This window comes from Nelumbo nucifera, chromosome 1 (genome assembly GCF_055504915.1).
Source record: "Nelumbo nucifera cultivar China Antique chromosome 1, China Antique-T2T, whole genome shotgun sequence".
Taxonomy (NCBI): Eukaryota; Viridiplantae; Streptophyta; class Magnoliopsida; order Proteales; family Nelumbonaceae; genus Nelumbo; species Nelumbo nucifera.
Genome location: NC_142649.1, coordinates 30,250,628 through 30,274,497, shown reverse-complemented (window position 1 = coordinate 30,274,497; position 23,870 = coordinate 30,250,628). Strand labels below are relative to the sequence as shown.

At 37.9% G+C, this 23,870-nt stretch overlaps 1 protein-coding gene across 5 annotated transcripts in view; it reads left to right on the top strand.

Annotated features, from left to right (window-relative positions):
• The window catches only part of LOC104589761 (putative plastid-lipid-associated protein 4, chloroplastic), a 30,400-nt gene extending 8,169 nt beyond the window's left edge, over positions 1-22,231 (top strand). For 2 of the 5 annotated variants that reach the window (XM_088896705.1, XM_010248187.2), the window contains 4 exons: positions 2,043-2,237; positions 6,678-6,752; positions 20,268-20,335; positions 21,963-22,231. In XM_088896705.1, coding sequence (XP_088752831.1) covers positions 2,043-2,237; positions 6,678-6,752; positions 20,268-20,335; positions 21,963-22,035 — 411 coding nt within the window. In that variant the 3' untranslated portion in view covers positions 22,036-22,231. Of the gene's footprint in view, positions 1-2,042; positions 2,238-6,677; positions 6,753-20,267; positions 20,336-20,453; positions 20,549-21,775; positions 21,856-21,962 lie in introns of all 5 variants that reach the window. The other 3 variants (XR_016081404.1, XR_734014.2, XM_088896706.1) reach the window with 3 other exon arrangements.
• The last annotated feature ends 1,639 nt before the right edge of the window (positions 22,232-23,870 follow it).

Genomic DNA, 23,870 nt, shown 5'->3' with positions numbered 1-23,870 from the left:
ATTTTAGAACATTATTCTCATTTAAAATGTGTAAAAATAAAAGGTAAGAGAAGGAAATATGTAATAACAAAATTTAGAATTCCAGAATGGTGACTACCATCTTCATGCTCTCTCTTTCTTCTTTTTCCCCTCAGATAAGAGTAGTTGTTCTGAAATAGACACCACATGCATGGTAGTCAAGGTTCTTAAAGCCATGTTATGAGTGGTTGGCTCGTAGGCAGATATGTTTCTCTTTTCTGTCTAAGATTCATTTTCTTTGTTTACCCTGTTTATTATTTATCTTTCTCTTCTTTAGTTAGTGTGGGGCATGGGCAATTTAGTCTTTTATTATTGCAACTTAGAGGGTAGATTAGTCACTTTTGAATGATTTACTAAACAGGGGTACTGCTGTAATTTCCTCATGATTTATTAGACCAATATAAATAGTATTCTAGTCAACTGCACAATAACCTGGATATTGGATCTGTCTCTGCACAAGCCTTATCGGAGTTTAGAGAACATTTATTTGAGGCTCATTAAAGCTATCAAATTGAAAAAAACAGATCAAGCTGTTCCTTTTTCCTTTCTTTCTTTTCTCTTTTTGAAGATCAAACCTGTTATAATCAAGAAAAAGGAGTTTCATAATAAAAAATGATCACCAAGAGTTGGAAAACCTTGAGTTGAAGAACCTTGACATAGTCATAAAATACTCATTTGTCTCATATTTTGGAGATTAAAAATAATACTGAAAAGCACAATAGTAGTAAAATACTTTCTTTAGCAAAAAACTAGTGTATATGCCAAATGAAGAGCCTATACTAGAGCTGCAGTACAAAGTCAATAAATTCATAGAGCCACCTTCATGGAAGATCATCTCCTACAAAAAGGATTGTTATATATGAACTGTTAATGGGAGAACCAATTTCTGTTGAAAGGGATTACACAATAAATGAGTGGTTAGGGATTGTAAAATCCACCACAATTTTGACTGGATTAAGTGTGGAGACTCTATAACTTGATGTATCTTATTAGTATAGTCCTTGTTGTACATTACTTATACTTCTTATTCTTCTTTTTTCTTTCAGCCCTATATGGGCATTCTTGTAATTGTACATATCTTTTAATATATAAGAGACTCTTTGAGGTGGGGGTGATTCATTCTTGACACCTCTAAGATTATTCTTGTTCTTCTCTCTATTCAAACAAGAGCGTTAACATGGTATTAGAGAAGGTTGCTCTCTGATCTATTCTCTCTCTCGTGAAACTCACTAGAAGCAGTAACCCTGTCATATTAGGTCTGTTTTGATCAACCCTTTTATGTTCAGTCTTCTTTGCGCAACCAGCGTGAGAGATTTCGTTAGATCTCTCTTGTGAGACATTGGTTTGAGGCCAAACTTCAGATCTGGTGTTGCCTAGACCTGATCTACTCTTCCTACAAACATCATCTGGTTTGGTGAAGTTTTTCAAAGGAGTTCTGATATTCTTCTTGGGGTGGAAACACTGTACAATTTTCTTTTTTGGACTGCAACAGCTTTGGACTTCAGATCTGGTGTTGCCTAGACCTGATCTATTCTACCTACAAACAACATCTGGTTTGGTGAAGTCTTCAAAGGGGTTCTGATCTTCTTGGGGCTGTAACACTGTACAGTTTCCTTTTTTGGACTGTAACTCTTTTTTGGACTTCTAGCCTTCTACATCAGCCTACGATCTGAGTTCTTTCTCTCTAGATTGGAGGGTCCTCTCAAGCTCTTCTTAATCCTACACTCAGTTTCTGGTTTGGAAATTTCTAGGGACTGTTTCGATCAGCACAAGATATCTCCTTATTCTTGAAAAAGACACCTGCTGTGTTGATAAATCACAGTTTTCTCTCAATTGGCTGACTCGATCAACTTATAACCCTAGATCTTGTGTCGTGTTAGGGTTTTTTTGCTCCCCATTTATTTGATTCAGACTTCAGATTCATATTTGAAGAGTTTTAGACTTGACAGTCTTAAAACTTGCCTTTTTTTGGACTGTCATCCTGAGTTCTTGATTGCTGAATTTGGTTGTCTCTAATATCGTAGTGCCTGGACTGCTGTTTTCTTGCTGAAATGGTCTCCAATAGAGAAGATATTATTCCTATAAAGCTGGAAGGATCAACCTATGGAATTTACATTGTTGCTGTAGCACATAGGAGTAAGAAATCTACTATTGATGGTGATTCTTTTGTTAAAGGCGATTCTCTTGCATCTATGGTTGAGGAAAACATTCGACAACTGGTAACTTCTGCTATTTCTTCTACTCTTTCTGCTATTGGCTTACCTAGTGAGTTTTCCGGTTATTGTGCTTCTTCTTCTCATACATGGATCATTGACTCCGGAGCTACCAGCCACATGACAGAGCCTACCCTAACCAACCAAGTAACCTTACTAAAACCCATCACAAACATATTGTTACTGCCAATAGTGAAAAGTTAAACATCATTGGTAGTAGTGATCTGTCTCTTAAGCTTCCACCCACTGCATCTTTCCCTCTTACCAAGACTGTTCTTGTTCCTAATCTCACTACAAACTTGATTTCTGTTGGCCAATTAATTGATGAAGGTAACATTCTCATTTTCTCTCAAGATGGATTGATTCAAGACCGGAACACTGGGAAGGTGAAAGGGAAGGGGCACAAGTTGGGTCGTCTGTTTGCATTGGAGTTTGAGAAGCCTCAAACAGCAGTAGCATCAATTTATTTCAGTTCCTCCACTTCTAGTTCCTTTTTGAGTCATAGAGATAATGTTTGGGACTTATGGCATAAACGTTTGGGTCATTTACATTCCGAAAAATTAAAACTTTTGTTTAATTCAGGCCTTATTAAGAATAAAGTTCCTTCTTTGCACACCTTTGATACATCTTGTGTTTCTTATTGCTTAAGTAAGAGTCGTACCTTACCATTTCCTCACATATCTGAGCATGCTACCTCTCCCTTCGAGCTTATACATAGTGATGTCTGGACTACTTCTGTCTCTTCTCTGCTTGGATACAAATATTTTGTGTCGTTTGTCGATGATTGTACCGAGTACACATGGATATACTTTCTTCGCCACAAGTCTGAGGTGTTCCCAACATTTAAGTTGTTTCATGCTATGGTGCGGGTTCGGTTTCAATCACAAGTGCGTATTCTCTGTTCGGATTTAGGGGGAGAATACACCGATGGAGATTTTTTATCCTATTTGAAGGACCATGGAATACAAGTGCAACGAAGTTGTCTAGATACTCCTCAGCAGAATGGTGTGGTCGAGCGCAAGAATGGACATATCCTTAGTGTTGTGAGGACATTATTGCAGGAGTCCCATACTCCACCTTCCTTTTGGGTAGAGGCAGCCAGTACAATTGTGTTTTTGATCAACTATATTCCTTCCTCAGTTCTTTGTAATATGTCTCCCTTTCAGAAGTTATTTGGTCGTTCTCCAGATTTATCTATGCTTCATGTTTTTGGATGTGTGTGCTTTGTTTATCTTCTCTCTCGTGAACGTTCTAAATTGTCTGCACAGTCTGTCATGTGTGCCTTTGTGGGTAACAGTCCTGTCCACAAAGGATTTCTTTGTTATGATCCCTCTATTCATCGCATTCGTATATCACGTAATGTTGTTTTCCTTGAGCACATTTCATTTTTTGCTGGAATTGCTAGATTGTCTGCACTGTTTGTTTCTATTTTGCCAAACTTTGATTCACAAGATGCTCCATCTCCTTCTGTTGAGAAGGACTTTCTTGTCTTCTCTTGCAAGTGGTAACATACTCCATCCCTTGCGCCTGCGACTCTCCTTCCTCCCGGTTCAGATCATCATCCTACCACTGCTCTTGTTAGTGATATCTCTACTTCAAACACACTTCATACTTTTATTCCTCTTCGTCGTTCTACTCGTATATCTAGACCTCCTAACGCCTATGGCTTTCCTTTAAACCATAGCTCTTAGGGCTGAAAGTCAGGCCGGGTTGAGGCCAACCCTAGCCCAACCCTAAGTTCTAAACCCCAACCCGACCAACCCAACCCTAACCCTAACTAAATTCCTTCAACCCTAACCCAACCCAACCTAACCCGAAGTCAATTTCAGGTTGGGTTGGGCTTGGGTTGGGTCCAACCCAACCTTCTTCCCATCCCTTAAAACCTCATAGAATTTCTCGATTTTAGATCTTAACTCAACTTTCACTACATATATTAATCCTATATTTCATTAGTATTTGTTTGTTGATGTTTTTTTTGTTCTTTTGGTACAAAATTCAGAAAAACAAGTGTTAGAAATGACTATAGTTTATTATGAGTTATGACTTACGATAGATCTTTCTTGGGCAGCAAACAACATAGAGGAGATAAAGAATAAAATTTTCAAAAAAAACATAAAATAATGTTATTAAGGTTTTAGTCTTTCTGATTAGGATTAAGTGAAGTGATTATCTTAAAAGAAGTACATGATACTATGTGGTGGGGGCTATACAAATATCATGCATCTAAACAAATCAATGTATTTATATATTACATATAACATATATTTATATATTACATGTACTCATTGGATGGAATCCATGGATGCAGAGGTTCATGCTTTACATGAGAATGACACTTGAGATCTTGTGCCTACTCCTCCAGATGCATCCATTGTTGGGAGTCGCTGGGTTTACAACATTAAGCTTAAGTCTGATGGATCTCTTGATCGATACAAGGCACATTTAGTTGCCCAGGGATATAATCAGGAGTATGGTATTGACTATGAAGAAACCTTTGCTCCTATTGCAAAGATCACCACAGTCCGTGTTCTTTTAGCATGTCACCTCAAAAAATCTCTATGTGGTCTACATGAAGCCTCCTCTTGGATACTGCAATGATCCTTCTTTAGTATGTCGCCTCAAAAAATCTCTGTGGTCTAAAACAAGCTCCCTGGGCATGGTTTGAACGCTTTCGCAATGTTGTAGTTGCTGTTGGATATAGCTAGAGTTTTTCTGATCACTCTTTATTTGTTAGGCGACGGCCTCAAGGTATTACCATTCTCCTACTATATGTTGATGACATGTTGACTGGGAATGATGCTGAAGGCATTCATGAATTGAAACTATTACTTCATAATTCCTTTCACACGAAGGACTTGGGCCCTCTCACATATTTCTTGGGACTTGAAGTACATCGTAGTGATCGAGAGTATTTTGTTTGTCAGCAGAAGTATGCCCCTGACCTTGTTAAACTTGTTGCTCTTAATGATGAAAAGCATGTTGATACACCTATGGAGCTAAATTTTAAGCTATCTAAATCTAAAGGTCCATTACTTCCTGATGCCGCCTTATATCGCCAGCTTGTGGGGTCCCTCATTTATCTCACTATGACTCAGCCTGATATTTCTCATGCTGTTCAGGTTGTTAGTCAATTTGTTTCTACTCCTTGTCAGCCTCATATGACTGTTGTTCATCGCATCATTCGATATGTTAGAAGCACAACTTCCCAAGGACTGTTCTCCTCCTCCTCTCCTATTCAGTTGAGAGCATATGCTGATGCGGATTGGGCTGGTTATCCAGACACTCGTAGGTCCACTTCTAGGTGGTGTGTTTTTATGGGTGATTCACTCATCTCTTGGAAGTGTAAGAAACAATAAACAGTCTCCAAGTCTTCCATTGAAGTAGAGTATAGGGCCATGTTTTCAGTTTGTAGTGAGATTTTTTGGTTACAGTCTCTCTTTATGGATCTTGGCATTCAGCTCCCTACTCCTATTCCTCTCTATGCAAACAATATGAGTGCTATCAAGATTGCATCTAACCCTGTCTTCCATGAGAGGACCAAGCACATCGAGGTGGATTGCCACTTTATTCGAGATCTCTTCACTACTGGGTCTATATCACTTCCTCATATAGCCTCAGACATGCAAATTGTTGATATCTTCACCATAGCTATGACTAGAGTTCAACATCTCTTTCTTATAGACAAACTGATGCTTATGTCTAGGCATCAGTTCGAAGGGGGGTGTGGAGACTCTATAACTTGATGTATCTTATTAGTATAGTCCTTGTTATACATTACTTATACTTCTTATTCTTCTTTTCTCTTTCAGCGCATCTGGGCATTCTTGTAATTGTACATATCTTTTAATATATAAGAGACTCTTTGAGGTGGGGGTCATTCATTCTTGACACCTCTAAGATTATTCTTGTTCTTCTCTCTATTCAGACAAGAGTGTTGACATTAAGGATATGCAAAGAAAATATTTAGCTTGTAGAAAAAACTTAATTTTTCTGTAGGCTACTTTTGTTTCTTTCATCGTAGGAGGGGGCAGAAAAGTTTTTAGTTCTGTAAAATCAGTACCATTTTTACAGAAAGGGCATTGTTTTCTGCCCCTTTGACATGGGAACAGCCTTGGCCTTGGGGAAACCTATTTCTAAGGAACCAAATGCTAGAAGTGATAAGGAACACCAGGTAAAAATGTGTTTCTACAGATCCAGATGCTTGAATTTCATGTGACTTTTCATGTTTCAGTGCTTAAAAGTGTCATTAGAAATTAATCATGTTTATCTAATAGTGTTATTCTTACTTTAGACATCTTATATGCTTTTTGTAAATGAGGTAGCTTCATCAATGAAAAATGTTCTTTTCCTTTAATTTTTTAATGATTTTTTTGGTTTATATAATAATATGCATTCTGATCTCCATAATCTGAATTTGTTAGATTCTAATAGTCAAAATTTATATAGGCAACAGCTAACTTAGTTCCTATCAACGCAAAAAGGGTGGCTGTTAAGTTTGATTCTTTCAAAATAGCTAGCGTGGTATGTGATTCTTTCCACTTACAAAGATCTTAATTTCATTTGTATTTCTCTGATGATTTTGGGTTAAGATAGATCAGAATTGCAAATCTTGCATGTTGCAAGAGGGGAATTTAGTTAAATGAGTTCTAGGTAAATGTTGTTTTCCCAAATCATGATGTAAAATAAATATTTTTTTCCATGTTATCAAAATGCCAATGCATCAAAGCTTATAAATCTGGTTTATCATTGGTGGTCAAATGAGTATACTATGGAACTGTCTCCCCTAGCAGGTTTAACCATGCTACTTCAGACTCAGTCTGTCCTTTGGAAGTAGGGCTACAATTTTGGTGGGCTTGGGATGATTATTTGTTAAAATTTGAATGGACCCAATGCTGTGTAATTTCTTCAAGCTGGGTATCCAACTTGTACCCCTATCCATAACAGGAATAAACTGGAAAACATGGAAATTATTTCATCTAATTAGAAAATGCAAACAAAATTTGAATTTCCAAATGAACAAATCTCCCCTCCACCCACACCCGACCCACCCAAAAGAAAGAGAATTCCCTTATTGGAGTAAGATATTATTAGGGCTCACAACAACCACCCATAGGATAAAACCAATAGCAACCAAGAAAATCCAGTAGCAACCAAGAAAATCCAGTAGCAACTAAAATAACAAAATCCAAGCAAAGACAAATAAAAACAAGCACCAACAAAAACAAAAAGGACTTATATCCATGGGAGAGACGAAAACCATTATTCACTGTGTAAGAAAATAAGAAACAATATAGATACCTTGTGGATTGCAACCTAAATCAACCCTTAACCCTTGTACGCCTACTCTCTCTTTCCTCTCAACCCGAAGAACAAAACCAAGAGAAAAAAACCCACTCTCATAGCAAGAGCACTCTCTTTCTCTCAACCTCTCTTTTTTTCTCTCTCCGATAGAAAAAAGGCAAACTTCTTTCTTTTGTCTCTAAACCCTACATAGTACATACAACCCTACATGCAAAAGAAACATTTTATACATACAACCCACTTTAACCTAAGGATTGGCCACAACAACTGGTAGATTAAAAACTAATCCAACAATTGAAAAATAAGACACAACCCCAACAATCTCCACCATGGCTTATTTATCAACCACCTTGGAAATCTATAGTTTATGCCACCACCTATTCACAAATACAACAAGCATTCATTTCCTTTGAAAAGGCACTACCAACTACAAATAACCTGAATCACTTTGTCTTGACTCCACCTGATTCAAACCAAATGGATAATGCAATTGAATATCTGCACATGAGATAACAGTCCTAGTTAATTCTAGATAAGAACTTCGATCCTTCCTCTCTCCCAACATGTGTTAGACAATGGATGTCCTCAGCTCCAACTTGACTAATGTAATCTGATATTTATTATTGAATGAAATAAAAAAAATTGCTATTTCATGTGTATTTTAGTATGTTTTTGTGAATTACCCCTTAAATTAAACATTTATGAGACTTATGTTAGTTTAGAATGTTCTCATCCATTTGATAAACTTGGGTAGTTTATCATGATAAGGATAATACCATTGTATTGCCAAATTGGTAGGACAGTTTGTCTCAGCTGCTAGGGTTAGACCTAAAGCACAATGAGTGGGTGTTTGGTGAAACATTGAATAGGGACCATTCCCAGTTATGCCCTAGACTTAGTGATAAATGGGCAAAACTGGAAAGTTACACTTAACCCTCTAACTTTATAATGATATTACACAAAGTATTGGATTGGATTGCTTTTGATATGCCAACCAATGAGATCCACCAAGGGTCAAATACCTAGGTATGTTGGAGAAGTTTGGAATATCAGTTGAGTGGGTGATCATTGTGGTAGGATCAACCACTTCATCAAACAAAGAGAATATCCTAGTTTACACTCTCTCTGATGGAAACCTAAAACTACTGGTAGTTGATTTCAATTTGGTTTTGAAATTAGTTTGCAAAATGTATTAATATTTATAAATAGTTTATTTTATAAAAAAGTTTTGCAAAATGGTTTTAATCCCAAGATCCATCTGATAAGAGGGTGTGATACTATGTCTTCCTATCAAAGAAGAGGTCCTTCTATGTAGGCAATATACTAATGTTATTCATTGTGAGGTTAAAAGCAAGTGTCTACTTGGGATGAAACCTGATGGGCACTTTTCTCAGATTAGATCATTGGGTTTGGTCTCATAGGATGGCTGAAACCCAAACCCCACTTATATTTAAGTGATAGGCTGGTTCTAAGCCCACTAGGTTGGTTGGCGATTCACTAGGTTAAACTAGTGAATTCAGTCCATGTGTTTTTTTTTTTTTCTTTTGAGAAAAGTAAGGTAAAATTTTGTTGAGAATGTGTATTTGGTTTTAGGGGTATTGTTGTCTTCTTATTTTTTGTATTTGGGTGCCCTTATAGGGACATGGCTGTAATTTCAGATTTAACATATAATGGAATATTCTGGGTGTGAATAGTAACACCCTATTCTCTCCCGTAACTCTTCTCTTTCTTCCTTCCCTCTTCCTACACTCAACAACTTGGTATCAGAGTGGGAAGAAGTCTTGGACTAGGTTCCTCTACCAACTCCCAAACTCACGAAGACCTGCTGACGTCAGACCGTCACCGGATGACGTCAGCAATCCGTACATGAACCGGCAGCAACCCTTGAATCTGATATACTCTGGTTCACCCTGATTTTAGGGTTATTTTGGTATGGCTCTTATCTTCATATAATGTGCCTATGATTTTCCTGGATTTTACAATAAAAAATTACAGAAAAATACTAGTTCGATGTTTGGATTTTTTCTTCCTTGTCTGAGTTCGATTTATGCTTGAAACTTGTTGGTTTTGGTTTATTTGGCATCGCTAAAGGTATGGGAAGTGGTTCCACATCCTTATAACCTCTAATCTTTCTATGGGAAGTCTTTTTTCTTCCCTATATTACCGCCAATTCAGTTTTGGGCCTCCCATTGGATTCCAGCCAAGTGTTTCCCATCTTTTGTGGGTCTTGTGTGTGTTGGTTGGTGGTTGTAGTGCTGTAGAACTGTTAAAAGGCCTACCCAACTCAAATGGATGTGCCTAAGGAGTTACAAACTGCTTCCGGAGTGCTGTTGAGTATTGTCGATGTCTCCAGTGGCATGATAACCACTGTAAAACTTGATGGAACCAACTTCCTCGAGTGGTCTTTATCAGCCAAGCTTACTATCGGAGGTAGGGGTAAGATGGAATTTATTACTGGTAGAGAGGAGAAGCCAAAAGTTGATAACCCCAAACTTGCTAGATGGGAACAGGATAATTCCTTAGTTATGAATTGGTTGGTGTGTTCAATGCAGCCACACATTGCCCGCAACTATATGTTCCTCTCCATTGCCAAGGATATTTGGGATCGTGTTACAACCACGTACTCTCAAGCAAAAAATACAGCCCGAGTCTATCAACTCCGAAGAGAAACTTGTAATATACGTCAGGGAGAGAGGATTGTATCCATGTACTTCTCTTCTTTGCAGTCTCTAGGGGAAGAAAGGGATCATTTGGAGAACTTGGAATGGAAGAACCTTGAGGACGGTGAACAGTATTAGAAGTATATTGAGAAGAATTGAGTCTTTGACTTCTTGGCTGGATTGAATGGTGAGTATGATTTCACTCGACAATACATCTTGAGTGCAAATATTGTTTCCTTTGCTACTGCATACTCCTTAGTGCAGAGAGAGGAGAGTAGAAGGGTTGCTATGATGCAAACCTCAGTGATGAATCATTCTGCCTACATGTCTTCAAGGTCTAAGTCGAGTACAAACAAACAGGGTACTAATGAAAAGCATGAAGATGTGGTATGTGATTACTGCAAGAGGCCGAGACATACGAAGGATAGGTGTTGGAAATTGAATCCACATTTGAAGCCTAACAAGTTTAAAACCGCAAAGAAGGGTAATGTTTATCTTGCTACTGTTGGAGCTGATTGCCCTCCTAATGTACAAACTCTCACACATGATTCCTCCGATATGATGGAGAAGCTCAGGATTTTGTTGACTCAGCTTCAGAAGTCTGGGCTCTCTACCTCTACTAGTTCTAGTAATCCTTCCAGTGCTTTTGCAAAAACAGGTACTGCACTTACTTGTCAATCTTCTCCTACTAGCTCCTGGATTGTGGACTTTGAAGCTATTGCACATATGACTAGTATGTCTTCCCACTTCACCACTTATAAATTGGCTCCGGGGGAAGGAAAAATCACTATAGCTGATGGATCTCAGACCCCTATCTCTAGTCTGGGGGAGGTTAAGCTTACTTGTGATCTTTCCCTAAGCTCTGTCCTCCATGTCCCCCGCTTGTACAAGAATCTTTTATCTGTTAGTACTCTTACCAAATCTCATAACTGTCCAGCGACTTTTTTCCCTTCTCATTGTGTTTTTCAGGACTTGAGAACGGGGAGGAAGATTGGAACTAGACATGAAGCTGATGGAGTTTACCTTTTTTATCAAACCTTTGAGCAAGGATTACTGTGCTAGATTGAGTCATGTCATGATGAAAATTTGAGTTTTTTGAAGTTGTGGAATTGTCGCCTCAGATATGTTTCTTTTAAGTCCACTAAATTTTTGTTTCCAAACTTATGTCAGTCTAAGTCTAGTTTGGGTATACAATGTAGAACTATATATCCTACAAGTAATAGAAGGAGTGGTGTTGCTTTCAACTTGATACACACTGATGTTTAGGGCCCATACTCTATTCCATGTGTGGGCGGCTATAAATATTTTATATTATTCATTGATGATTACTCTAGATATACTTGGCTTTACCTGATGAAGAGTAGAGATGAGGTCCCTTCCATTGTTCAAAACTTCTTCAAGATGGTGGAAACACAATTCGAAAGGCACATCAAGATATACGGTCTGACAATGCTAAGGAGTATTTTGAAAAGCATCATATTCCACAACAGAATGGTGTAGCAGAGAGAAAAAACAGACATGTTGTTGAGGTGGCGAGAGGCATTTTCTTCCATATGAATGTACCAACTCGGTTCTGGGGAGATGCAGTTGAAGCAGTATTGTATCTCATGAATAGACTTCCTTCACGGTCCCTTTCTCCTCAATCACCTCATCAACTTTTGTTTCCTAAGGATCATATTTTCAGTTTGCCTCTCAAAGTCTTTGGTTGTAGTTGCTTTGTATATGACATGAGTCCTCGCCTGAAACTTGACCCTGAATCTATCAATGCATATTTTTGGGCTACTCTCCTGTCTAAAAGTGATACAAGTGCTTTGATCCCATACTGGCCAAAGGTACGTATCTAAGGATGTTACATTCCTTGAGTCTACTCCATATTTTTAGTCCACTCATCCTTCTCGTCAGGGGGAGAGTGTTTGTGAAGATCGCACTCCTTTTTGTTTTCTTGTTCCTACCTATATGGACATTCCTAGTTTGTCTTCCCCTTGTAGTAACGATATTCCTGCTCTTCCTCAAGGAAGGATACTCCTGAGGCTGAATATCCACAACAATCGAATCACCTGATTCCAGGTAACTCTGAAAGCAACCCTGGACTTCCTTCTCCTGCTATTATTGAGCCTGATGTCTCACAATCTGACCTTGACCTTCCCATTGCAGTTAGAAAAGGAAAAAGGAAATGCACTGCCTACCCCATCACTAACTATGTTTCTTATGATGCTCTTTCACCCTCTTATCATGCTTATGTTACTACTATCTCCTCTGTTTTTGTTCCTCGTAATGTTTCAAATGCAGTTCAGTCACCTCAGTGGAAGGATGCTATGAACCAAGAGATAGAGGCTCTCTTAAAAAACCATACCTGGGAGCTTGTTCCTCTTCCTGAAGGCAAAATTCTAGTGGGCTGCAAGTAGGTGTATACCATTAAACATCAGGCTGATGGATCAATTGAAACATACAAAGCTAGGTTGGTGGCAAAAGGACACACCCAAACATATGGAATTGACTATCAAGAGACCTTTTCTCCTATAGACAAAATGAACTCTATCCGAGTTATTATGTCTCTTGCTGCTCATTATTCATGGCCTCTATATCAGATGGATGTGAAGAATGCCTTCCTAAATGGAGATCTTCAGGAGGAGGTATACATGGATTTACCACCAAGGGTAATCTTACCCAACAGTGACGAGAAGGTTTGTCATTTAAGAAAATCTCTTTATGGGCTTAAACAGTCCCCTAGAGCTTGGTTTGATAGATTTAGGAAGGCTATTCTCAAAATTGGGTTTACACAATCACAAGCGGACCATACTTTGTTTATACGAAGGGTTAATGGCCTACTCACCTTGTTAATAGTGTATGTGGATGATATTGTTGTCACTGGAGATTATCACTCTGTTATAAACCAACTAAAGGCATTCCTTGCTTCTGAATTTGAAATCAAAGATCTTGGGAGTCTCAAATACTTTCTTAGAATCGAAGTGGAAAGGTCAAAGGGAGGGATATTCATTTCACAGAGGAAGTATGCCCTTGATCTCCTTCGTGAGGTTGGTAAACTAGGGTGTAAGCCAATTGAAACTCTTATTGACTCCAATCATAAACTGAGTGTTGATGATGGATATATTCTTCCAAACAAGGGTGTCTACCAGAGGCTTGTTGGTTGGCTTCTTTACCTGTGCCCGACTCAACCTGATATATCCTATGCTATTAGCATGGTGAGTCAGTATATGCACAGTCCTAGAACTTCACATATGCAGGTTGTCAACAGGATTCTCGCCTACCTAAAGGGGTGTTCAGGTAGGCGAGAATCCTGTTGTCAACCTGCATATGTGAAGTTCTAGGACTGTTGTCAACCTACCTAAAGGGGTGTTCAGGTTGTCAACATCAGTATAAGCCTCAACAGGATTCTCAAGGTTGAGGCTTATACTGATGTTGATTGGGCAGGTTCTATAGATGATAGAAGATCCACCTCCAGTTACTGCACCTTGGTAGGAGGTAATGTTGTGTCTTGGAAAAGCAAAAAACAATCTGTTGTTGCCCGTTCTAGTGCTGAATCTGAATATAGAGCTAAGGCTCATGGTGTACCGGAGTTGCTATGGTTGAAGTATTTGTTATCAAAAATTAGGACCCAAGCTAAAACCCCAATGATGTTACACTGTGATAATCAAGCTGCCATAAACATTGCTCATAACCCTGCTCAACATGACCGAACAAAGCATATTGAAGTTGACAGACACTTCATTAGAGAAAAGATAGCTAATGGAGAGATATGTGTGGCTTTTGTTAGGTCAGAGAACCAACTTGCTAATTGCCTCACTAAGGGTCTCAACAAGCCAAGACTTTATAGAAACTTGAGCAAGCTGGGCATGATAGATATCTATGCTCAGCTTGAGGGGGAGTGTTGAGAATGTGTATTTGGCTTTAGGGGTATTGCTGTCTTTTCTTATTTTTTGTATTTGGACGCCCTTATAGAGTCATGGCTGTAATTTCAGATGTAACATATAATGGAATATTCTGGGTGTGAACAGTAACACCCTATTCTCTCCCATAACTCTCCTTCCTCTTCTCTTCTTCTTCTTCTTCTTCTTCTTCTTCTTCTTCTTCTTCTTCTTCTTCTTTCTTCCTTTCCTCTTCCTACACTCGACAACTATTCAAGAAACACCTGAAAAAACAAATTACAACCAAGGCCCCCAAGGTCAGGAGCCAAACACACTAAACCTCCTACAATACATCATAACTCAAGGAAGTCCCTAGATCTCAACTGAGAACAAAGAACAGAAGCTTGAAGGCCCTTGGTCACAGCCACCCAAGAGATGAGCTTGCTAAAAGCAAAGGCAATCAAGCAATCTATATTAGAAGCCTTGTTTTGAAAGATTCTTCTGTTTCTTTCGGTCCAAACTGTGCATAAAATAAAATGGCTGCAGGCAAGACACTCCAAATGCACCTTGCCAACTTGGAACCACTCTTAAGCTCCCAACTGCATAGCATATCCACAACAGAGCATGGCATACACCATTGAAGCCCCAAGCCCGACAGAAAATGATTCCAGATTGCAGTTGTAACAGAACAGTGAATGAACAGATGCTTGCTGTCCTCAACCATTTGGCCACATAGAACACAACAGGTCCTGAATCTGCACACCCCTCCTAACTAGACCTGTTCATGGGCCGGGCCGGCCCGAGCTTGAGTCGAGCTTTTACTCTTCATAAAGAAGATTTTGTTAGGCCCGAGCCTGAGCCCAGCCCAACCAACGGGCCTACAACTTGGGCCCGAGCCCGGCCCTAATAAAAAGCCCGAAGCTTGAAGCCCGACCTAACAAAAAGATAGATCAGTGCTTGCGTCTGTGTTCTCCGCCGGTGCCTATGTCTGTGTCTGTGTTCTCCGCCGACCAAACAATAAGAGAGGAATAGAACAAAAGGGCAAAGAGAAAGGACTCGCTGCCGGTGCCTATGTTCGCCGGTGCCTGAGTTCATGTCTGATAAATGAACTGAGCTGAGATTCTGAGAGTGAGAAGGAGAAATGAGAATAGGAACAACCGAACAATGAAAAGAGAGAGAGAGAGAGAGAGAGAGAGAGGGAGAGAGGATTCATAGCTGGTGCCTGAGTTTGCGTGACTCACATCTGATAAATGAGCTGTTGAGATCAATTCTGAGAGAGAAGGAGAAGTGAGAAGAGGAACGAGAGAGAGAGAGAGAGGACTCACCAGTCACTGCTGGAGTTCACTAGTTGCGCCGGTTTTGTCTTCCTGAGAATGTTTGGCTATGTGAGACTGTGACTGAGAAGGGAGTTTGTTCGGCTAAGAAAAAGAGATGAGTGATAAGAGAGGGATTAATATTTAGGGTTATGGTTTAACTTATACAAAAGCCGGGCCAGGCTGGGTCGGGCTTGGGCCGGGCTTTTTTAACAAATCCCGAGCCCGGCCCATAAAATAGTCGGACTCGTGCTTTTAGGCCCAAGGTCAAGCCCGTGGGCTAAAATACATGCTCAAGCCCGTCCGGGAGCCAGGCCGGCCTGGCCCAGCCCGTCGGGCTACCCAGCCCATGAACAAGTCTACTCCTAACCAGGGAATCTTTCGTAAGACATCTATTCAGAACCACTGCCCAAACCAAAGCATTCACCTTAGAGGGAACTGAAGGATTCCAAATTTTCTCAGCTGGAATTTTTTGGTTGAATTACTCCATTCAGAACCCCAACAAAAGAACTAACAGAGAAAATACCATCCACACTAAACTTCCAACTCCAAGAGTCCTCAAACGACAAGTCTATGGACTGCCTGTACAAAAACCCCAAGAGATCTACAACTTTCTCAACTTCCCAGTCCTGAAATGACCTTCTAAATAAAGGATTCCAGGAAATAGTACCCCCACTCACTTCAAACTGACTAACCACCAAACCCTTCTGATTTTTTGCTATCTGAAAGAGATGAGGGAAAACTTCAGAAAGGTTTAGGTCCATGTGTTTTAATGCATGGGCCGAACTCTTATGGTTTGATTTGGTAACTTAGTAGGTCCCATGCCATACGAGGTTTAAGTCAATTTGACCAGTCAAAGAGGTGAGAAAATTCAGATTACTCAAGAGGTCAAATTGGACTAATTTGATTAGTCACTCACCTAGAATGACTAGGAAAATAAGTAGGATATTTTGGGTCAAATTTGGGAATTCACTTATTCTCCTTCGTCCTAATTTAATTAGGATTATTTCCCAATTGGAGAACTTCTAATTTATAAATTTGATTGGGAAACTCCTTTTAGGACTCTAAGAGTCCAGCTGTATATAAGATAGAGTGTAGGAGAGTTGAGACATACATTATCATCAAGAATAGAATAGTTCTCCCAAAACCCTAGTTCGATCAAGGCTGAAAGGAGAGTCTTTTTTTGTCTTTTTTACTGTGTTTTTCCAGCAAGAACATGAACCTTTGAGTGATCATAAGGTGCACGCGAGTGGAGATTCAATCTGTCCATAGGAGTGTAGTATATCAACATCAAATTCTCACAAATTTGATTGCATCGAGCTTCATTCATGGCTGCGCCATCTTCATTCTTGGAGATCGATTTTGGCTGAATACTTGGCATGTATCACCACTTTGAGAGCCATGTTTGTGGCATCCAGATCAGGAAACACTAAACCCAATCTCTAAATTAAAATATGGTAATCATTCTACACCGGTCCTAGGAGAGAAATTTGTTCTCTCATGAAAATTTGATTTCCACATTGTTGGGATGTTTCAAGATTTTAAAAGTTGCACCTTTTTTCCCAGCTTGGTTCAACCTTTATGGGTTAAGAGCAGCCTTTCCTTTAGCAAGAACATTCCTCTCACCATCATATGATCACATGTACCCTGGAAACTTGTAGCACTTGTCTTCGCCCCAATTGTGAAAGAGTCTCTCCGTGTGGCCACACTACCTTGTGCACTCCATTCCCAACACCCCATCGAGGGCTTGGGAACCATTATACTCCCAATCAAATGATAGAATCCCTTGCATTTTCTCTCTTCATCAAGACCATATTGGTGCATGTGGTTTTCATGACTCCACTTGCAGTAAAGACCTTGCAACCCTTAGAATCTAATTAGCTAATTGATATTACATCCCTACACATTTTTGGGACATATGCCATACCACCCAAAGTGCGAACCACTCCATTGATTTTCATAGTTCCAACACCCTAGATGTCACAGGAGATTGATCCATCACCCGAGGAGACAACACCCATCTTTCTCTCTTGGAACATATCAAAATATTCCCTCATAGAGAAGTCATGCATAGAAACCTAGAGATCCAAAATCCACTCGTTTTGAGAAAAATTGCACATACCTTGGGAGACTATAAGAAAATCTCCACCATCATCCAATGCAATTGCTATACTTCCAAATTCATCCCACTCTTTTTCCGTGCAGGACAAGCTCTCTTTATGTGACCAAACTCCTTGCATCTGTAACATTGTACTTTTCCCTTTTCCTTGACCTTCTACTCTCAGATCCCCTATCAAATGACCTTCATTTCTGATCTATTCTTTCCATAACCAATGCAAAATCAAAATCATGACCACTCTTATACTTGGGCTTCCTCCTAACCTCGTTGGATAGAAGAGATATGGTGACTTCTTCCAATTCAATAAGTGAGGTAAGAAGCAAAAGGGCCTTGTCTTCTTCCTCCACCTTGACATCAACTTTCCCTAGCTGATCCAAGATACTACTAAACACGTTTAGGTGTTCCAAAAGATTCCCACCCTCTTCCATTTGCCTTCATAATGTTAAACATAACATTATTAGCCTAGAGCAATCAAATCGTACTAACACACCTTATCTCGATGCCCTCCCAATCAACATTCTTTATGTCTTCTAGCTTCCCATCATTTCCCTCTAATGCTCTACCCAAGCCTTGTTGAACCAAGATGTCCTTCACCCTTCTTTGCCATAACGTAAAGTTGCCTTTTCCATCAAACCTCTCAATCTAGAATTGAGAATTTGTACATTTTCTTGCCATTATCTCTTAAGAAATTTCTAAACACCTTGTAAACCCCAACTTGGGAGCTCTAATACCATTTTGTTAGGGCTCACAACTGCTGCCCATAGGACAAAGCATTTGAAATAAAATAGCAACCAAGAAAATCCAATAACAACAAAAATAACAAAACTCAAATAGAAACAAATAAAAAAAAAGCACCACCAAGAAAACAAAGGATTTATGTGGTTTGGCCTTACTGCCTATGTTCATGGGAGAGACGAAAAAAGTTTATCACTATGAAAGAAAATGAGAAATAGTACAGGTACCTTGTGTCTTGCAACCCAACCAACCCTTAACCCTTGTACACCCATCCTCCCTTTCCTCTCTCAACCCAAAGAACAAAAGCAAGAGAGAAATCCCAATCTTACCCCAAGAGCACCCTCTTTCTCTCAACCTGTCTTTTTTTTTTTCTCTCCAACAAAAAAAGACCAAACTTCTTTCTTTCACCTCTAAACCCTATATATATAAAAAACCTTATATATGTAAAACCCACCTTAACCTAAGGATGGACCAAACCAACTGTTAGATTAAAAACTAATTCAACAGTTGAAAAATAAGACAACCCCAATAAATGTCTGGCCTAGTTCTTAATTTTGATATCATTGAATTTGAATAATTATGGATTCATGCCAATACATGGTTGAGTATTCGTGGGAAGTGAGTTTATATCTGATGGTTCCTTATGAATTTGAACTTGAAAGCCCACACATTCCATTCATTCAGTAGTTTATGGAGGACACATGACTAACTCAACTGAACAAAACCTTGGCCTAACTATGGGGGTGTTTGGTATAGTGGTGCTGCATTGCTGTTGCGTTTTGGATTGATCAATACAAATTTGTATGAGAGATTTTTTTTAAACATTTTGAAAATGTTTTGATTTGATCAATACAAATTGTTATTTTTACCTTCAATGTCAAATTTGATGTTTCTCACACATGCATTTTTCTAATTGAAATGACACTCATATATGATGTGGCAACACATATTGCTCTCAAAATTTGTATTGATCAATACAAAACACAAAGGCAATGCCACTGTACCAAACACCCCCTATATAGAGCTGGCTAATGAATCTTCTTCTGCCATTATTCAATGCCATTTCTATTTTTAAACTGTGGACCTTAAAATCATTTTTTAACTACTTCAAACCCATGTCCCTTTTGGCCTGTCTCTATCTCTTCTAGACCCTTCAACTTGCAACAGATCACTTTGTCTTATTGGTGCCAATAAAATTCAAAATGGTTTTCTCCATATGCAACGCCCTTTGTTAACAGCCATCTATCATAGGAAGATTAGAGAGAAGAAGGCAGCATAAAGAGGAGCAGGTGGATGAGAGAATTCTAATATTAGGGTGTGGTGGCAGCCCTACAGCCCTATTTATAAGAGTATTTTAAACATAAAAGTAAAATTACAAGATTGACCTTGCACCTAAGTAAATATAAAAATAATGCATATGACAGTAAATACTGGATTGATAGATCAACTTATACATGGAAACAGAATGTCCAGCATGGTAATTAAACAGATAAACTCCGTCTGTTTTCTGAACTTTCTTTTTTTTTTTTTTTGTGGGGGGGTTGATAAGTTGAAAAGTAGAAAACTTCCCTTAGGGTACTGTCTGGTACATTAAAACTTCTATTGGGAGCCTTGGATTCCTTGATAGGGGAGTGAATTGGTTTGATTGGGTTGGATAAGAAAGTACTTCCTCTAAAGTCTAGACCCCTCAACCCTCATCCCTAGTTGAAGCGAAAACCAGTGCAAGAATAAAATATGGAAAGCCCAATTTCCTGAAAATATGCACCCAATCCAGACATAACATGATTTTTTAAAAAGTTGACATAAGCCAACTCTGTAAGAGAGGATAAGTTGATAGGGATATTCAAGAATGTTCATTCACAAATAGGGGATTGAAATTTCCAAGCATATACAAAGGGAAAATTTTCAATATCAAATTTGACAAAACTAATCAATATAGGTACTTCCTTTAATATCTATATTTTTTAACAAGTTATTCAGAAAAACAACTGTCATATTTGACGATATTGCTGTTTTTTATTCCTTCATTTGCTTATGTGCAGGTACCTATTAAGGCACGTGGAAGTGGTCGTGGCCAACTGGAAATCACATACTTGGATGAGGAGTTACGGTAGGCATATATAGATTTTCAGAAGCCTAATCCAAAACTTAAAAGTTATTTTAAGTATGTAACCATTTCTTTGCCGTAGATAGTAGTTTATAAAAGCCAAAACCTACATAACTAACAGGAGTTGCTGATCATCATGAAAGAGTTAAAGCTTTAGGATATACTAAACAGGAAACTTCCCGAGTTTCCTCTTTTACACTCATGAAAAGTGTTGAGGTAATGATTCTGCACCTTGGTCATTGTTCAAAAATATAAAGGAAATTGTTCCCACAAAAAACCATTTTTTTGGAAATTTTCCAATAATAAAAACACCACCTTTACATTTCAAATGAACCAATTCCGCATTTTCTCAAATGGGTTCCACACATCAGCAGAAGGTCATGAAAAAGAGTGACAGTGGGATCTACAGAGAGTGAAATTTGTTCTGATATGAAAGCCTTATGTTGAGAGTTATTTTGGTGTTTTATTTCTTCCCTTTTTATGTTGTTTTATAGGTTTTTATGTGTTATTGGAAGGCAGGATAATTTAGTCTTTTCTCTTCTTTAATTAAGGATGCTCCTTATTGATTAATATATACCAAGAAGGGTTATCATTGTAATTAGACATTCTTATTGATTAACATATATACTCAGCTGCCTGCTGAGCAATACTAATTGTTTTTTTTTTCACTTCATGGGGCAACATGGCAGGGGGTAGCCCATTCCCCAGACCCACAAACCCCCAACCTTGGTGCAGGCAGGATTCAATCCCAAGTCTCCACCACAACCAACCGGAGACCTTACCAACTAGCCAATTGGCACCTTGCAGTTAGCATTCTTCTATTTTTCTCTGCTAAACCTATTCCTCCAGCACCATATACTAATTTTCACCTTCAAAAGATAGTTTCTGAATCGGGAGAATATTCTACCCCCTGTTTTGAAATTGGATAATGATTGGAGGACATATTTCATTGATTTTGAATGATTCCAATCGCAGGAATCACTGAAATCATAATCATTCTTATTGGTAAAGATACCCTTAGGTATTATTAGTTCCTCTCATATTGCAGGAATTTAACCATTCTTTTTCCTGGTTATAAGTTAGCAATTAGAGAAGTTTTTTTGCTCCTTGTATAGCTTTAAGGTCCAGGTTGCATGTCCATCTAATAAAGCTTTTTCCCCCTTAAAAAAAAAAAACATATTACTAGAAAGACAATCAAGAAAAGGAAAAATAACGGGTTGATGACCATTATTTTGGAGGTGGTATACAATGTTACATAGATGACTTAAGTGTTGGGCTTTGTATTACAGTTCTGCATGACATCATGTTTTGTCGCCATTACTGTACTAACCCTGTTCTAAACTACTATAGTAGTTGCAATTTTTAAAAATAGTGATTTATTTGAAATTTCTTAGAGTTGTATTTCTTATTTAACATGTGACCATAATGATGTTGCGGTTCAAGATGAACATGTCGATGCAAGCCTTCACCATGTATGACTGCTAATAGAGATATGGAGAAGACTAAACATTTTGTTTACTCAAGTTAGATGCTAACTAAGCTGAAGCCTTTCATTGTCCCTCTTTAATTTTGGCAGCAGAGATGAAGTGTCTAATTATGTAGTATTTATGGAATGTTGTTCTGTTTTCAGAATTTCAAGGGGTAATGAAGGAAACTTGTTCATTTTGAAAATGGTGGATCCATCTTATAGAGTTCCTGTCTAATTTATCAACTTCAGTGGCAGAAAAGTAATTGTCTTATTGTTGAGCTATAGCTTCATTCATGTGATAAGGAAATATCTGTGCAAGTCATATTCATACTTGTCCCAAATTGTAAAGAGAGATTGTATAAGGCTGTTGTAGATTTGTATTACATTGTTTATAGACAAGTAATCCTAAATTGTAAAGGAAGCTTGCTTTATACTGTTGCAGAATAAACATTTATGCATATAGTGAAATTTTATACAAGGCTTTTCAATCGGATCTATTATGGAGCTATTTAGAGCTGTCAATGGGTCGGGTCTACCAGATAGAACTGAACCAATTATGTCAGTTATGGTTCTGTGGTTTGGGATTAAGACTTCGGTTGGGACCTATTCTTTCTGTTCCAAACCAATTATTTAATTAATAGCATATAAAGGTCTCCTAGTTTTCTTTTAATATTTGTTATGTTTTATGTTTAAAAGTTAAATTCCATAGACTGTATATTAGATAATTTTGGTTAAAAGCTCTTCTTTATCAACATATAAACAGATTACTATTTACTTTAATTGTTTGTTAAGGTTATATTATCAAAAATGAAATTCTCAGTTCTTATTATTGTAGTTATTATAGATGTCAAGTATAATTGGGTCAGAACTGATTATCCCAATTAATAGTTGATTTGGCTCCAGGTCTATTTTATAGAACCAATTAATAATCAGTTCAGCACTGGTCCACCCTGTCCTAAACCAGACTTGACGCATTGACAGCTCTAGAGTCCCCAGTATTGTTGATTGTAATGTTACTCTTTATATAACTTATTAAATGTGCATCTCTCATGTTTATGCTTTATTCATAGATAATTTAACTTTAGATTTAGTACCATTAGTGTATTTATGTGATTTGTATGCATTTCCCTAGTATATCCAAGCATTTCTATATCGTCCATATCCATGCATTTCCGAAATGCATCTGTATCCAAGCTATTCAATATGATACTCAATACATATACTTTGATCCTTAGTCAACCCTTTATTGCTCTCTTTCTATCTGTTTCAACTTAAAAAAAAAAAAAAAGCCTATAGAAGTCTGCCTTATGCATGTAATAGGGAAATTTCATTCATTATATGCTCAAATTTCTAAATTGTAGTTCTAGAACAAGGAAAACCTTGTGCAAGTGAAACAGAAAATGTGTATGAATAATGAACAGGCCCATGGCTGTTGAACTTAACTAGATGTTTTTGTTGGTGATTAAATGTAATTAGGTGGTATTATAATTCTAAATATTGCAATAATAATTTTTTTATTTCTTTTATTTTTTTGAAAAAAAAATGTGGAAGATTCTTATGTGTAAATGCATCAATTGCATTCCATTGTCATGCACAAAGAAAAATTAACGCTGCAAATGGATTGGATTTAATCTCTTTAATCTAATTCTTATTCAAACCCGATTCAGATCTAAAAATATAATCCATTTATTAATAAGATTGATTCAGATATTGCTTGCTCTGATTTGTCAGAATCCAATCCAATTTGATTATCTGATTATAAATATAAGACCATTTTTATAATTAAATTCTTTAGAATTAAATGGGTTTTAGGATTTAGATAAACCCAAGTTTTTTTTTGTATGTATATAACTTTGTAAATTTCTTCAAAATTTATACAAATTTATTGATATTCCAATTGAATTGGGTATCCTAAATGAATCAAATTTGAATCTATGTTTTACATATCGATCAAGTGTCAAATCGAATTTGGATCTATTGAATTCTCATTGGATTGGATTTAGACATACATCCATCAGCCCCAAAATAAATGTCATTATGAAATATGGGCCAAATCCGGATTTCTTCCTC